This window comes from Thermobia domestica, chromosome 8 (genome assembly GCF_964235325.1).
Source record: "Thermobia domestica chromosome 8, izTheDome1.hap1.1, whole genome shotgun sequence".
NCBI classification, from domain to species: domain Eukaryota; kingdom Metazoa; phylum Arthropoda; class Insecta; order Zygentoma; family Lepismatidae; genus Thermobia; species Thermobia domestica.
The window spans coordinates 77,596,950-77,615,002 of record NC_137461.1 but is presented as its reverse complement, the minus strand read 5'-3'; the positions used below and the strand labels follow the sequence as shown (position 1 = coordinate 77,615,002).

The 18,053-nt window shown below is 35.5% G+C and overlaps 1 protein-coding gene across 1 annotated transcript in view; it reads right to left on the bottom strand.

Annotated features, from left to right (window-relative positions):
* Positions 1-644: 644 nt before the first annotated feature.
* LOC145692184 (methyl farnesoate epoxidase-like) overlaps positions 645-18,053 on the bottom strand; it is a 36,054-nt gene continuing 18,645 nt past the window's right edge. The window contains exons 5-7 of the mRNA XM_081767482.1: positions 17,325-17,439; positions 5,236-5,374; positions 645-3,287 (exon numbers count right to left, since the gene is read on the bottom strand). Coding sequence (XP_081623608.1) covers positions 3,103-3,287; positions 5,236-5,374; positions 17,325-17,439 — 439 coding nt within the window. The 3' untranslated portion in view covers positions 645-3,102. The remainder of the gene's footprint in view (positions 3,288-5,235; positions 5,375-17,324; positions 17,440-18,053) is intronic.

The window sequence follows — 18,053 nt, the reverse complement described above, 5'->3', positions numbered from 1 at the left end:
TATATAACTTATTTCTTCCATTTGGGCAAATGTACAATACTGATAAACAATATTTGCATCGATTCATGAACGTAAATTGCACAGAATTCAGAAGAAATACGAATTACACAGGAATTATAACAATACATTAAATGAAACAAAATAATCAATATCATAACAAGGATTAACACAAGTAAAGAAATTATTATATTAAGAACTAGCAAAGTTTATGTTGGTTAGTATACAATAAGATATGTTTTATTTATTCGAGCATATTTATCTTAACTTTTAGTAAGCGATATTCGTATTCATACCACAATTAGCTGAAACTTAGTATCCACCATTTTTATTATCTGTATAGAATTCAAACCAAGTACGAATGACAAATGAAATCATTACGATATTTAAAGGGAAATAAAACAAAAATCAATTGAATATAATTTCTCAGACGTTACAACTTTAGCTTAAGTTACATTGCCAAAGGGTTCGGTTAAGTTGCATCGTAAACTACAATCTTGAACACAGTCCTGCTTATTATGTACTTCAACAGTATTTTGATTTCCATTTTGAGAATTTCTGATTGCTCGCTTGTTCCAAAATGTGTTACGATTATTGTTCCTGTTTTCCCTACAATTGGATTCGGTTCTATTACCAGTAAAATTAGGTTCAGTTCTATTCTCGTTACAACGGAAGGGTTATTATTATTTCTAGCATTAAAATCACCTTCTTCCCTAACATTAATGTTGTGAACAGGTACATAACTAACTTGATTACAAGTAGTATTGGCTTGATTACGATTACTAGGAGCCGCATTTTAAGGCGCAAAATTCTGGTAGAAAGAAAAGTAAATAAATCGTGCTAATAGGATATCTTTATTGAATACTACAGTATACAGTTACGTGAACATTCTTTATTCATTACACCAGCAAATATTGTTAAAAACTTGGCTTTAAACATTTTACATAAATTGGAAGATTGTTTTATCTAATATCAAACTTGTGCAACATTCAACATTCTTGTAATAAAATTATGGTTAAAATCAACCCGGTGTTTTTAATTGTGGCTTGAGAAAACGTTACATATTACTGAGTTTTTGGAAGCTGGTTATACTTGATTATACACAACATTTCTATGTTTTCGAATGTTAATTTCTGTCGCTTGGTAATCCTTAAATATTGCTCGACATCAATGGAAACCATTGGTGTATATCTTGTAAGTACATGGACAGTAAGTTCAGTTTGAGTTGCAAAGCTTTCTACGTCCGGATTGTTTCGCAAATTCAGTTGAAATTTGTCCCTAGAATATCCGTCAGGATTGTATCTAAAATTATGTAATATTATGTGAAACCAGATTGAAAATAAAACATATTGTTCTGTCCAAATTTAAAAGAAAATAGAAAAAGGGACAATAAAGGTTCTGAAGGCTAAAATAAGTAAAAAAAAGCGGAAATTTTATTAATTTAGCAAGAAAGGTGCAAAATTTACGAAAAAGGTGCAACAAAGTGCCTTCATTGCAGTTCCTGAAATATATATTTTGAACTTTGGTTGATTGACAACTACATTTTTTAGAAAAGGTGCTGCACTTTAAAATCCGCTCTCTAAGGACTAATATTCGCTTGCAACGTAGATTGACTTTCAATATTTTGCACTATCATAATAAGATGATTGAAATTAACGCATTTTGCAGAAATCAGCATTTGTTTCAACTTAAAAGATAACAAGGTTCGGATTGACGGTATTACTCTTGATTCCTGTTGACATGGATTAATTAACTTCAATTCATTGTATACAAATATTACAAAATCAGTGAGGAACTTATCCAATTTTGGGTTATAATGTCTATTTCGAACTATGGCGTCCCTATTGGCCAACATAAAACCATTTTCAAAATTAGAAAGTAAAGAATTTTTAAAATCTAAATAAATTACTTAGGAATGCTTGGACCATACAGAGTGGTAATAAAATATGAGGCAGAATTTTCAACAATTTAGATTTATCTATTCACATTAAATCACACTCTTCCTCGAACTTTTCTAAGAACGTACTAGCCGGGATGTCATCTGAAATTCCACTAAATTATGTTAGGGATCTAATTTCGCTGAACCGAAAATGATAATTTCTACTACTATGCTTGAAATATTTGGTATTTACGAGAATGTTTTTCCGGCGGTGAGGTGAATGATTTCTTCTCCCATTTTTCTCCATACTAGCTTCACTATCGTCCTTGTCTGAATATTCTTCGGATGAATTACTATCAATAAACTAGCCACAACTCACATTAACACTGTATAGGTGTGCCGAAGTGACTCATACACATGCTCAGGTCTACACGCTTGCGCAGGTAGGTAGAATTGAATTTCGATTCTTCTCCGGTCGCCTGTACAGCTTGCTATGCCTGTGCTGTTTGGACTGCAGCTGCTGGTACACACGCTCCTGTGTGTCGGGCCTAAGAATAATTTGATATTAGCATCCTAGTCCATACCTATCAGCATCTTCTCTGTCATACTGAAGTTTTGTACGATCGTGATATATTCATGCGAAGAACAGAAGCTACTATTAACTAATAAAAGCAGAAATTGAATAAAAGCCTTGTTATTTTCGATATGGCCTACAAAGTTTTCTCCAACCTGTAGAAGAGATCTGAGATTTGGAAATGCAAAATGTTCATTAAAATACAATAGAAAGGTAGCAGACATTTATGTAATATGCTCGTTGGATTGGATTTGAGTTTAGCATCCCTTTCAGTTCCATGGCTATATAACATGATGATCTACAACTTAGCGTGTGATCTGAACCATAGGAGCTCCTATCCAGAATTGCCAGATACCTTTATGTGTCTCCACAATGTTTAATAAAACTGTCTGCGTTTTCAATTAAAATTATTCTACCTTATTATGTGAAACCCTACAGTGTTTGTTATATGTAAATTCTAAATTCTCTATATATGCCCTTTTCCCATACAAATTTCAAATGTTCTTGAAATGTAGTATATCAGATGAAAATATATTGTTTAAAACCTTTCTCAAATTTCCAGAACCCTACTCAAGGTTTCACTTTATCTAGTGCCTATTTGATCACTACGGAAGTATGGGTGCTTGATATATTCACTTAAACAGTGTGTATATCATTTTATTCTATTCTCAATTATAACGCGAAATGGTTTAGGCTTAGAGGCAAATCCTTCTATGAGCTCTGTTGATGGTGGAGGTTCATTTGATGGAATACGGAAGGTGAATTTCTGTAGCATCATTGTTGTAAAGAAAAATATAATCATCTTTGCTATACTTTCACCAAAACATCGTCTTCGACCTGGAAAGAAAATACAGAAATTGCCTTTAAATCCCATTATAATATTATTGCTTGGAACTAATTCTTTATTAAACCTGCGGAGTTCTTGTGTGCTTTTATAACAAATTAATATCATATGCAAGCAAGGACTCATGTGTTGCTTGTTCAACACAATTTGTTTATGTATAATTGCAGTAACATCTAAGCTAATAATGTCGTTAACACTATAGGGTGAGAAATCCTGGTAGGAAGGAGGGGCTTCCTCAATTAATATTTTTAGAATAAAATTCCACCCTTTGATCAGTTACTGTGAGATGGGGTAAATAAAGAGACAACATTGTCAGCCGTAATTACCAAATTATACTACTTTATGTGTAATTAACTTGTATTTTATTTTCCATAAGTAGAAGTTTTGCTTTGTGTATAATTACATAAACACTAATTGTTTGCTGAGCAAAACCATATATTTTCATTAAAAATTTAATTTTTGATTAAAATATATGGTATTGCTCAGCAAACAATTGGTGTGTATATAATTATTTTTCATGTGTAACTAAGAGATGATATAGTGGTATGGAGAGACGCAGAAAAAAACTAGATAACTATACTAAAATAGCTTTGAATGTTAAAATATGTTAGTTCTTATGTCGAAGCAAAACATATGCGGATGATAAGCATTATTTTCTTGTGGTCTTGGTCTTTATGTTTTTTTAGACACTAATGATTTAACACTCTGATAGATATTGTAAATAGTGCAGTTTCGTCTCGAATACGAGGCAAATAGGGTATATTTTTAAATTTAGGCTGTGACCAGAAACAATGCAATTCTACGAAAATTGAGATGAGATGATAAATTTCATGATCCTCAGGAACAATACCAGTTCAACCAAATCTTTGATCTCAAAAAAAATTTTGCTGTGTTACACGATTTTTAATAGGAAAACCATAAATTGGTAAAGTAATTTGTATCGTAAACACAATGGACGATAATTTATCAATATTAAAGTGACGGAAGTATTTGCACATCGTTCTTCAATTATAAATACAGTTTAAATGTAGATCCTGTAATTTTTAATACATTAAGATCGTATTCATATATCCCGTAAAGCAGAAACATTTCCAATAATAATGACACAATATTCATAGCAATGGCATGTATGCTCTTAACAATGATCCTAATACTAATAGTTTTCCTTATCTGATAAATTGACTTTGAAATTTTATTTTATATTTCCGACATTTGCACCGAATTTTCAAATCTACTTGATTCTGCTGGTATGCTATCTAATGTGGATCTACATTCCAAGAAATGCCGTTTTGAGTTAAAACCATAACATACCCATTAATAGCGTGAATTTAAATACATCAGCATTGATAACTTGTATTCAACTACATGAAATGTTTCTGCTTCATACTTTACCCACGGTTCTTTATTGATTCGTAGTTGCATTGTTAAGGCATTGAAACTCTTATTCTCATTAAAATGTTACGATTTCCATACACTGACCTGCGTCGAGGTTATATTTTAAAGAAGTAAGGAAACTTATATATCAATATAACTTTTAGTAACGTTCTACCTGCTTGACACTATATAAATCTTATATAGAGTTATTAATTAATGTCTACAAGTGTAGCGAAGCCATAATTACACAACTTTTGTATGCGAAATTAGAGTCTTCTTCTCTGATCTTAATTTTGTGTTTGGCATAACCTTTTCTGAATCACAGCAGAAAAGATACAAGCTACCCTACCCTACTTTACTCGTAATGACCTGTCTAGCCATTTAAGGTAGTTGTGTTTAAACCTACGTTTGAGCAGAGCACGTAGGCATATCAATATGTTTCAATATTTGCAGCATAATTATGGTAAAATAATAACATTAATAGATCAATTTAATTTATTCTCTGTTGTAACTCTGAAAAACCTGTATAGTAATAAGTCTTAGTCGTGAAGTGCCGGAATATCTTACCTCCTCCATATGGAAAAATATGTTCTGTGTTAATAATTTGCCCATCTTTCAGAAATCTGTCTGGATTAAATTCATCTGGATTAACCCACATTTCTTTGTCCCTATGGGCAGATAGTATACTGAGCCAGATAAGTGTACCCTGAAATAGGATATATCTTTAAGAAAAAATAAAAAAAACTATTGTGTAACGGAAAGAACTTGAAAATGCCATAAATTATTTAGAATATAAAATGGAACAAATAAAAAAAGAACGGTATTCATGTGTGTGTTAACTGTACGATACCAAAATTTGGTTAATAAACTCATACGCTGAGAACGATCCGTTATCCGGACAATGATATATTGTACAAATATACGATATCCTTATGTTTACTACAGAAATCAGTACAGAGCATACGTTAACCATATCCGTGATACATCATGCCGTTGCAGGATGTCTGACATCTGACAGTCTTCCGGATATTACATGCGTATACGTATATTACATTCATCAGCTATATGTTACATACGTCTTTCTGTATGTGAGATCTTAACCACCTATATACAGTTTTTTCGTTCGTATGGAAAATACGCTTATTCGGAACACTTATACTCAAAGCATGTATAAAATATACTTTTCAGGTATACTTTTGCTATACGTTAAGTAAAAAAAAATACAAGAATTACACATGTAACCTATGTTTTTACGTACGTCACATACCATTTTTTTCTCAGTGTAATCATTAAAATTGCAACATTTGAAAAGAAAAGAGTTAGAAACGATAAATTATGTGGACAGATACCTGAGCAACTCTGAACCACTTATAACCCTCAAAGACGTTCCATGGATGTTCGAGAGTCTTAACAAAATACACACAAATCCATATCTCAGAAAGGAACAATCGACGTAATTTATTCGACATTGCAGAACTATGTTGTTCTGTCGTACCTCAAGCTATGCACTGTTAAAAATAATTTCTTAAATTTGAGAAACAGCTTCTTATCTGTGCACCCAGACAATATTTTCTTAGAAATGAGATTTTGGCAATTCTCATTCATAACGAAAGTAACAGTATTTTTTTTCGTTTCGCTTTATACGTACAACCTCATCTATTTTTCTATACTTCTCATTAATGACAGTTTCACACTCTTGTTTAAAAAAAAAAGATAATCTCGGTGCACAGATAAGAAATAATTTCTCAGATTTAAGAAAGTATTTTTAACAGTGTGTAGTTTTGAGATGTTGACAAGTTTCACTTGACGTTTCTCCTGCGATTTTTCGTTTATAAATCGTTGTGCAATCATCTAATAATAAAGCACCTGTTCTTTCTAGGTTCTATGTCACATATGAACTCTTAGAACACGGCTAATAGATAAATATTCATTCGCCAACATACTATTATTATTATTGGAATCTCTTAAATGTTGTTTGAGATTTGAGTACTATTGATGCACTACAAGAATGTAACAAAATCTCAGAGACGGAACATTCCTTTAAGTGGGTTATATTAAGAGTTATCTTGTTAATATTTTGGTCCAAGTTGGTAAGTGCAGTAAAATATTTATAATTAAAGTATGTATTTAACAAACGTTTGTTGAGAGACGTATAACCAATCAAGTGCGTATATCACCGTTATTTCTGCCATTGCCTGACAATTTGCAATGTTTCAAAGTACACTATTTCGTTGATTGAACTTTAGATATGTTGCAGGCGTCTATTAATCTTTTCCATTTGAACAATGGCATGGTATTAACCCTTTTAGGATTTTTGATAACTTTTGTTACAATGGCATAGTATCGTCTTTGCTCGCTTATTTAGGTTCTATAACAGGTATTTAAGCCGGTTTTTTTCCTATTGGTCAAGTAAAGGTTGGATCAAAGAACGTCCCACATATTTTTTGGAACCGCATGGTCATCTGGACGGAGGGGCGTGACTTTTTTATTTTTTCTTAAGACAAATTACAAAAAATTTTCACACCATTATTTTTCAAGATATCAGATTTAAACGTTATATACGAATTATGTGCAGCTTTGGGTATTTCTAAAAGTTTTTCAGATCCCTACATGAATCCGGGGCCGGGCCCGGCGAACGCAAGTGTTCTCGTAGGTGATTTGTTCAGAAAAAATTGGCAGTTTTCCCGATTTTTCCGGTTCAGGTGTACGATACTGACATATGAGTGGTACCGTTGGAAAGGGCACGTTATACTGAAGAAAGTGGCGTTTGAACCATGACTCTAGTCGAATAGGTCAGATAATAATGACGCAGTATGTATTTGAAGTATTTTACATGTATGAAAAACTGGCTCACTTTCAGACTTTCAAAAATTTCTCCCGACCTCAGTTTTCAAAGCGCAAGATTGAAATTTTGCACAGGTATTACGCACATAACAACATATTTTCTTTAGAGAAACGCAGATGCGTACGTGAACCCAATCCCGGGCCAGAGGGGCGCAAAGTTTCGAAAAACTATTTCGAAAAATCTCCCGTGGAACGTATGCTTTATCTTTAAAAAAAGGTATGAACCATGATCCTACGATAAATAGTAATGGAGCAGTAGCAGTTTGGGTGAAGGTCTAAAGTGTACCTCAAAAAGTGGAAATCTTGAAAGAGTTAAAATGTTAGAAAATATACTGTATCCTCCGTGGCTAAGTGGATAGTCTACGCGCCTGTGGCGTGGAAGTCTCAGGATCCGTTACCGGCAGGAGCTTAGGTGGTTCGGATTCCACGTTAATCAATAGATCCCGTCTCATATAGCCTCACTGCTGAAAGTGACGTTAAACTCAAAATTGTCATCATCATCAAAATATACTGTAACTTGAAGTGAAATAAAATGATACGGTTAGACGGTTATATCTTAAATGGTTATAGATAAAGTCTTACCAGGAAACACTAGGAAGTAAATCTAGAAAACCGTTCCAAAAACAATTCACGAGACATATTAAAATGTTACATCATAACTCCACACTGTACTAAACCACGTTACTGTAATAAGTATATTGAATCTGTGGTATTGTGTGATAATGTCTTTAAAATATTTCAAGTTTTAAATTTGAAACATTGAACATCATGCACTTGTAAGTTATAATTAATTCTTTGTACATGTTTTAATACATTCTAAATTTCTGTGCATCAGTGGTTTATCTAGAAAGTAAAAATTAGGGGACACCCAGACCGCTGACTATGATAAATATAGGGTGCGGAAAAAGTCCCGGAAAGTTCCAATATCTCGTGAAATATACAGTTCAGCAAAACAAAAATAACACTTGTTAAATTGTTTTGAAAAAGCTATCCAATGATATCAAACCCAATCCCCTATCCCCACTCTCTTTGGGGGTACGAGGAATGACCTTAAAATTTTAAATAGAAATCCACATTTTTTATTGCACATTTGGATTCTCCAGGAAATATGACAATGATTTGACCCGAAATTGAAAACAGTGCATTCACGGATGGCACTTGAATCGACACACACAAATATGGGGGCTGCACAATATTATCAAAATGTAGCCTCTCACTATCGTGCTCTGTGGTCGAGCGCGTCGTTTCGAGCTGTTCACATCGTGAGTAGTGTTGGTCCCATTGGAGTGCCTGATATCGCTACTCATACGTTAGTTGAAAGACTCGTGCTTCTTCCACAAGTTGTGCTTTAGTGTGCTCGGTGAATCTCACCCTGTGTGTACAGTGTTTTGTAGTTTAATAGCTTGTAGTAATATGGAATATAAGAAGGACTTACAATTTCAATTAATATTGGACCGAAGATATAGAAATGTAAAACCTAATGCTAGTCAAGTATATCAGTGGTTGGAAAATAAGTTTCCTCGTATCTTCGACAACATTTGTGCGCTCCAGTTACATGCGAAATCATGTAGCTTATATATTAAGTTTAAAGATTTACAATTCTATGAACATTTCGCAGCAACAGCTCCTTCGTCTGTAGAATTCACGCATGTGCCTGGGGAAACAAGCACAGTACGGATCGTCCCCGCTGATGGCCCCATTCGGTTGGTGCGTATATATGACTTTCCTCTTGAATTACCGTTGTCATTCCTAGAAGAGCATTTCAAAAGTTATGGTATAGTGCGCAAAGTGGAACCACAACTATGGAGTGCCCCTTTTCTCCCTGGCATAGACAGTGGCGTACGTATTGTTCATATGGAAATGCATAAGCATATGCTGTCTCGTATCATAGTGCACGGTTATAAGGTGAGTATGTCTTATGAAGGGCAGCCTATTACTTGTTTTAGATGTCAGAGCAATTTTCACACGATTGCTACGTGTCCTTTGAAGAACGCAAAACCAACTACGGCCGCCCCTGATCAGACGTCTCTACACATGACAGAGATTGGCAAAGTGCATCGCTCTTTTCCCTCTTCTGGCTTGCCTTCGCTCTCTGTCACTGCCCCCCGGGCCCCTGCTGAGAGTTCCTTCATTGACTGACACCAACGAGTTTCCAGTGTTAGTATGAACTCCCCAAGTGAATTCATGCCCTAGTTATGGAAGATTCTGAAATGAAACTGAGACCCCCGCCTTTACAGAATACGCCTGTGGATGTCATGGAACTTGACTCGACTCGCCCGTCGGAGCAGGAAGTGTTAAAAGTTATGTCTGGTTCTTCGTCTGAAGTGCAAGACAATAATGTCCCTTCTTAAGCTGAACATACTGTTACTTCTGTGCAAGCTTATTTTTCTTCACAACAAAAAAGAAGGAAAGTTACTCGAACGTCTAAAAGAAAGAAGGAACAGTGTGCCCTTGATGTTACACGAGGGATAGACCACGCTGAGACACGCGAATTACGATCACAATATCGGGCTATATCTGACTTAGAACTGCCCTGAGGCGTGGTGTGTTTACTCTTCGCTATTGACCTTTACACCTGCTTTCCAGGGTTTCGTCCACATTGTATGTTATGATGTATTTGGCAGTGTTAGTTTTTTGTGTTGGTACAGGAAAGTTCACTCGGTTTGTTTTATATTCGTATCAAAATGCGTCACTTTACTAGTGTTCATGGGAAAGAATCCCTTTCATCTTTGTAAGTACTTTTTTCTTTTTGAGTGATTTTATAATTACTCAAATATAAAATTCATTTAAGTTAATATCACTCAATATTCATAGAATCAGTTCCGATCATAATAAGGCCCTTCTAAAACAGTTTAACGAAAGCCCCAGACCAGACGTTTGTTTTCTACAAGAAATAAGTTCTCTCCTTACATCTTTGTATTTTCTTACCAATTATCAAGCTATCATTAACCGCGACCAAGAGACTGGGGTCGCGATTTTGGTTCGAAAGGGTCTGAGTTATGATCGTGTTGTGTTAGCCCCTGAAGGAAGGGCTATACGTTGTTATATTCAGAACATTTGTTTTATAGCATTATATAGTCATTCTGGCTTTACACGTACAAAAGAGAGGAACGAGTTTTATGCAACTACAATTCCTTCCTTACTTCCTCCGGGAATTCCTCATTGTATAATTGACGGAGATTTCAATGCAATTGTTGATCCCCGAGATTCTCTGACGCCTACCACGCCTTGTCCTACTTTGTCAGAGCTTATTCGTGTCCTAAAGTTAAAAGGCGCTTTAGTTGGGTCAAACTCCCAGCATGTATTCACCCAATGCACTACTAGGACGAAGAGTAGAATCAACCGCGCATACATTTCAGAGAGTTTTTGCACTGCGGTGATACAACAAAATACAATTCCTGTGGCGCTGTCCGATCATGCCAAGATTGAAGTAGCCTTTAAAATGCCTTTCTTACTACCACCGGCCCGGGGCCCTTCCTATTGGAAGATTAATAATGCCACCATGTCTCGCCCGGAGGTTGTAGAGGAATTCTCGCGTCGCTTACCTTATTGGTGCAGTATTCAGCGGTACTACCCCTCTGTGATTTCCTGGTGGAATTTATATTGTAAACCTAAATTACGCAGTTTTTTTTTCAATGGCAAGGGTGGGTCGCGAGGGAAGACGATCACCATTTATATGAATTTTTCTATCAAGCTCTCTGTGAATTTTGGAATGCTCCGCCTTCTCTGGAGAACCTGGCTTGTATTAACGGTATCAAACACCGATTGAAAACTATTTACTCCCGCACGTCGATTAGTGCGTATTTGTCGGAAGACTTTTATAATCGTTTTCCGGAGGAGACTATAACTATTTATCATGTTGATTAGATTTTGCGACAACGACGTCTCCGGGAGATGACACTACTACTACTAATTGTTCGCAGATTTTACAAGAGTTCACGCGCTACTATACAGACTTTGCACGTGCGCGTCCCATAGACTACTCATAACCGAAAGTGATTAAACAACTCAACAGTGCATGAATAAAGATACAAACCCTGTGAACAAGAAATTATGAGTTGTGGGGTAGTGCAAGGCGCAAAATATCCGGTCGTCAGGTCGCCATTGGCGACTAGAAATTTCGAGTTGGCCACCAGTGTTCACTAGGAATGTTATCTGCCTAAACTCACAGGGCTGCATAGTTTCTGTTTCGCACAAAATTAATTGTCATTGAAAGAAAACTCAGAATGTGAAGTTTTCACAACTGGCATGGAAACTGAAGTCTTTACAACATTGTAATTAGCCTCTTCTTTCCCAAATTTGCTTCCAGTTATCCCATTTTGTGCAGTTGTACCTGTGAGTACTGTTTCATATGAGAGAGGCTTTAAGAGTCTCAAAAGAGCTAAGACTGTCTATAGGAATTCATTGAAGACTGACACAATAGATGCTTTGCTAACAATTTCTATCAATGGCCCTTCACTTAAGGACTTTGATCTCTTAAACGATCTGCAACAGGTACTGCCATCGACAACAGGTACGTCACTGAAGAAAGAGAACATTACAGATACTTAAGATATTTTTTAACATGTGTATGAATTCTCCAATTCAATATTGATTGTCCTGAAACTGTCTGGTTTTGAAATTTTATGTACTGATGTAATCCCTTTCTTTGTCAAACCAAAGCCAGGGGGAGGGTTTCTCATAATTTGTACGTGAGAGATTCAGGTAACCGTCATTTTTGGATTGGCGAGTACCTCTCACCCAATTATTGAGCTCTCCCCTTCCGGATCCTATGGTACAATTTGTACCATACGCATTTTTCATATTACATTGCGTTATTTCTCTTCTATTTGAGCTTTTTCGTCCGCGCCTTTTTTGTTTTCCAAGACCAGAGGCCTCGTAGAAGACATTACGTATTGTCTCAGACCGTCCTGCGTCCAGACATAGGAGGTGATGACGTCATAAATCAAACATCTCTTTTCTCATTTTCTAAGCGTATGGTCAATATTTTTTGGCGGGCATATTTTTCTACGTAGAAGATTGAAATTTTGCACAAACATTCAGTCAATTGAGTGGTGTTTACCAGATTTTTTGTTCCGATGTCAGTGCTAAAACAGGGGGTAACCAGAAGGGCAAAGGGGTGAAAAAAGGGATATTTTTACCCCAAAATCCCGTTTTTCGTCATTTTCCCGCCTCACATACATGATGCGGACACTTGAGTCATACCATCTTAAAGGCAGTTCTATTCAGAAGAGAATGACTGTCAATTCATTGTCCTAGGGTAATTAGGGATATCTCAGGGATTTTTTGAAAAATATACTTCTATATAGGGAAAAATGGGACATGGTGGGTATTTTTTTTTTGGTGGGCTTACTTTTGCACCTAGAAGATTTAAATTGTGCACAAACATTCAGCCTGACTAGTAGTATTTATCAAATTTTTTTCAGATCTCTGCATTAAAACAGAGGGGATCCAGAGGGGGAAAAACTGAAAAAATGGATTTTTACACCAAAAAAATTCCGTTTTTCAGGATTTTTCCGCCTTACATACATGATGGAGACACGTGAGTCATACCGTCTGAAAGGCAGTTCCATTCTGAAGAGAATGACGGTAGAATTATTATTCTAGGGTAATTAGGGACGTCTCAGTGATTTTTTTCAAAATATACTTCTGTATAGGGTAACATGGAAAAATATTTTTTTTTTTTTTGGTGGGTCTATTTTTGGACCTAGAAGATTGAAATTGTGCACAAACATTCAGTCCACCGAGTGGGATTTAACGGATTTTTTTTCAGATTTCTGCGTTAAAACAAGGGGGTCAAGAGATGCTAAAATTTGAAAAAAGGTATATTTAGACCCAAAAAATCCCTTTTTTCTGCAATTTTCCGCCTTAGATGCATGATGGAGACATGCGAATGGTACCGCCTGAAAGGCAGTTCTATTCAGAAAAGAATATGGGCGACACATGATCCTACGGTAATTAGGGATGTCTCAGGAATTTTTTTCTCTGAGATCATAGTGTTTTGTGGTAATTTGGGGCATTGTTGGAAATTTTGATAAAATTTCTCCCTCCATTACTTTTTAAGATAGAAACTTGAAATTTGGCACACACGTTCAGTATACCAAATACTATTTCTCAGATTTTTTTGTAGATGGCTGCGTTCAAACAGGAGGGGTCCAGGGGGCCAAAGTTCGAGAAAAAAATTTCCCTCCGAAACTTTCACTTTCACATTTTTTCCCGCTTCTGGTATATGGTATGAGCACGCTAGTGGTACCATTTGAAATCCAGCTCCATTCTGAAGAGAATGAGGTATGAACCATGATCCTAGGATAAATAGTGACGATACAGTAGCTGCTTGACTGAAGGTCTAAAAAATAGCCCAAAAAACCAGGATCCGGAAAGGGCTATAGGAATTCATTGAAGACTGACACAATAGATGCTTTGCTAACAATTTCTATCAATGGCCCTTCACTTAAGGACTTTGATCTCTTAAACGATCTGCAACAGGTACTGCAATCGACAACAGGTACGTCAGTGAAGAGAGAGAATATTACAGATACTTAAGATACTCGTATTTTTTAACATGTGTATGAATTCTCCAATTCAACATTGATTATCCTGAAACTGTCTGGTTTTGAAATTTTATGTACTGATGTAATACCTTTCTTTGTCAAACCAAAGCCAGGGGGAGGGTTTCTCATAAATTGTACGTGAGAGATTCGGGTAACCGTCATTTTTGGATTGGCGAGTGCGTCTCACCCAATTATTGAGCTCTCCCCTTCCGGATCCTATGGTACAATTTGTACTATACGCATTTTTCATGGTACATTGCGTTATTTCTCTTCTATTTGAGCTTTTTCGTCCGCGCCTTTTTTGTTTTCCAAGACCAGAGGCCTTGTAGAAGACATTACGTATTGTTTCAGACCGTCCTGCGTCCAGACATAGGAGATGATGACGTTATAAATCAAAAATTTCTTTTCTCATTTTCTAAGCGTATAGTCAATATATTTTGGCGGGCACATTTTTCTACGTATTAATAGAAGATTGAAATTTTGCACAAACATTCAGTCAATCGAGTAGTGTTTACCAGATTTTTTGCTCGGATGTCAGTTCTAAAACAGGGGGGGAACCAGAGTTGCAAATGGGTGAAAAAAGGGATATTTTTACCCCAAAATCCCGTTTTTCGTCATTTTCCCACCTCACATACATGATGGGGACACTTGTGTCATACCGTCTGGAAGGCAGTTCCATTCAAAAGAGAATGACGGTCGATTCATTGTCCTAGGATAGTAAGGGACGTCTCAGGGATTTTTTGAAAAATATACTTCTATATAGGGAAAAATGGGACATGGTGGGTATATTTTTTTTGGTGGGCTTACTTTTGCACCTAGAAGATTGAAATTGTGCACAAATATTCAGCCTGCCTAGTAGTATTTATCAGATTTTTTTCAGATCTCTGCATTAAAACAGAGGGGGTCCACAAGGGGAAGAAGTGAAAAAATGGATTTTTAGACAAAAAAATCCCGTTTTTCAGGATTTTTCGGCCTCACATACATGATGGAGACACGTGAGTCATACCGTCTGAAAGGCAGTTCCATTCTGAAGAGAATGACGGTCGAATTATTATTTTAGGGTAATTAGGGACTTCTTTTTCTAGGGTAATTAGGGACTCAGTAATTTTTTTTTTCAAAATATACTTCTGCATAGGGTAACATTGGAAAATTTCTGATTTTTTTTTCTATTTTTGCACCTAGAAGATTGAAACTGTGCACAAACATTCAGTCCATCGAGTGGGATTTAACGGATTTTTTTTTCAGATTTCTGCGTTAAAACAGGGGGGGGGGTCCAGAGAGGCTAAAAGTTGAAAAAAGGTATATTTAGACCAAAAAATTCTTTTTTCTGCAATTTCCCGCCTTAGATGCATGATGGAGACATGCGAATGGTACCGCCTGAAAGGCAGTTCCATTCAAAAGAGAATATGGGCGACACATGACCCTAAGGTAATTAGGGATGTCTCAGGAATTTTTTTCCCTGAGATCATAGTGTTTTGTGGTAATTTGGGGCATTGTGGGAAATTTTGATAAAATTTCTCCCTCCATTACTTTTTAAGATAGAAACTTGAAATTTGGCACACACGTTCAGTATACCAAGTACTATTTCTCAGATTTTTTTTTAGATGGCTACGTTCACAGTGGGGGTCCAGTGTTGCCAAAGTTCGAGAAAAAAAAATTCCCTCCGAATCTTTCACTTTCACATTTTTCCCGCTTCTGGTATATATTATGAGCATATCACGTATATTGTATGCTTATAAATTGAAATATTTATATTTAAAATATGAAGCAAATTGACTTGGTCATTTATGAGAAAATAGTTAAGAGTAAGCTACCCTCTGTGGAATTTTAAAGCCAAATGAGTTATGCCATATTATGAGGCTATTAATGAGTCATTTATTTTTTGAATATGAGCAGAATCGTCTGATTACTGTTTTTGAAACGATCATCTAATCAACTCTTTTCCAACAGTAAATTATATCTCCTGAATTTTCTCAGAGAAATGACTTATTCAGAATTACATAGTTATTAATAAAATATTTGTTTATGAAATATTTATAAATAAAGTCGCCTGAGAAGTTTTTGATAAAACTAGCTAAACTTGTGCTTTCTACACAGTACATCATTCACATGTGAGCATGTATTTCCTTGTCATTCTTACAATATCTGTACAATCCGTTTACAGACACAAGTGAAGGAGGTCATTATAAAAATCGGCAAAGGGTATCATAAAATGGACATTTTTTGACTATCTCGAACCGTTTGCAAGATTTGAGATTACTTGCGGTTGGAGTTTGTAATTGAAATATGATCATTGTTTTCTTTCTTCTTGCATGTAGTAGATATTAAGAAAGTACATTACACAAACAATTAATTATAACGTCAGTGATATATGGTGTTCACTGGGCGCAAAAGACTCAAAACCATAAAGAGTCATCTTAGACTGGAGAAATGGTTATCCTTCATTTTTCATTATCGTTTGGCCATGAAACAAACACCGGAGAGATATACTAATCCCGTAAATAAATGTCTGGTGTTGGAATCTATAACTCATAGGATGTGATGCTTTATTTTTCAAAATTTCAATACTTCCCAGTGTATCTGTAAGAAAAACGTAATAAAGAAATAACTGCAATTTTTAAAAGCACACTCAATTAGAACAGAACAATCTACAGAAATTTCCAATCGATTAGTGAAACTGACATAATTCTACACCTTGCGATTTGCGAGATATCCGTGTGAAAAGAACTACCCACAAACAAATAAACTCTTCTTGACCACAAACGTATAAACCTAGCATTTTAATATGTAGATCTTCTAAAACGACTCATCCCCAAAAGTAATCTACCCCTTGTGGATTTTTTCAGGTTAAATGAGTTATGTCAAATTGTCAAGTTACCAATGGCATATTTATTTATGCAATATGAACAAAACCTTCTAAATCGTTTTGAAGAACATTATCCGAATAAAAACTCACCCCAAGAATAAACTACCCCTACTGTGCGTCATTTTCCCAGAAAAATTGTGTATGTCAAAGTAAATAATTGCTAACGTCATATTGATATATGAAATATAAACAAAGTCGTTAGTCTTAAGTATGTTTATGTTTGTGTGTGATAGTATTTGTCTCACCAATTTTGCACGACACCTTGTACCACTGCAACAATGGTTTGTATATTAAAATGAAGTAGCAATATCAAATGATCTCATATCAATGCTATGTACTTAATACTATTTTATCACACACACAAAAAATAATAATAAAACATGCGAATCTTTTACCTTAGGTATTTTGTAATCCAGTAGATCAAAATCTTCCATGGCCATTCTCGGAACTAGTGGTACTATTGGATTTATCCTTTGTAACTCAAGAATAGTGGCAACTGTGTAGGGCATCCTGCATAAAAGAAAAGAGAGTGCAATGTAAATACTGTAATTTATTAAAACATCAGTAATATAATAATATCACGTAGTACAGAAGATAAGTACTAGAACTCCACGTAGTGTGTTGTCGTTATTGAAATATTGAAGAGCATTTAGTAGTAGAGTTAGATTTAAACTACGTCAGTCTAGATAAAAGAAACCATATTCTTTTTTGATCTCACTCAAAGGACCGAAGTCGATATTCAGTTGAATAATGTAACCAGGGATAAATGAATGAACAAAATGGAATTTCTATTGTTACGTTCCATGTTTACCTAATCAGTTACCTTTAGCACTAGAGATTATAGTTCTACCACTGAGTCACTCTATATAACCAGCGGAAAATTAGGACAAAAAAATTGCAAGGTAAAGAAATGGAAAATATTTTGTTTCCTGAACGCAAAGGGACTTCTTTTTGGTGATATGATTAGTGTCACGTCTATGGAGTGGGAGACCCGGTTTGGATTCCCAACGGGTACTAACGTGGCTTGTGTTATGCTCCACGAACTATATAGTCCACTACCGAAAGGGGCGTTAAAAATAATCCAATCAACCAATGTCGAACATTAGGTTATTTGATTTAATGTT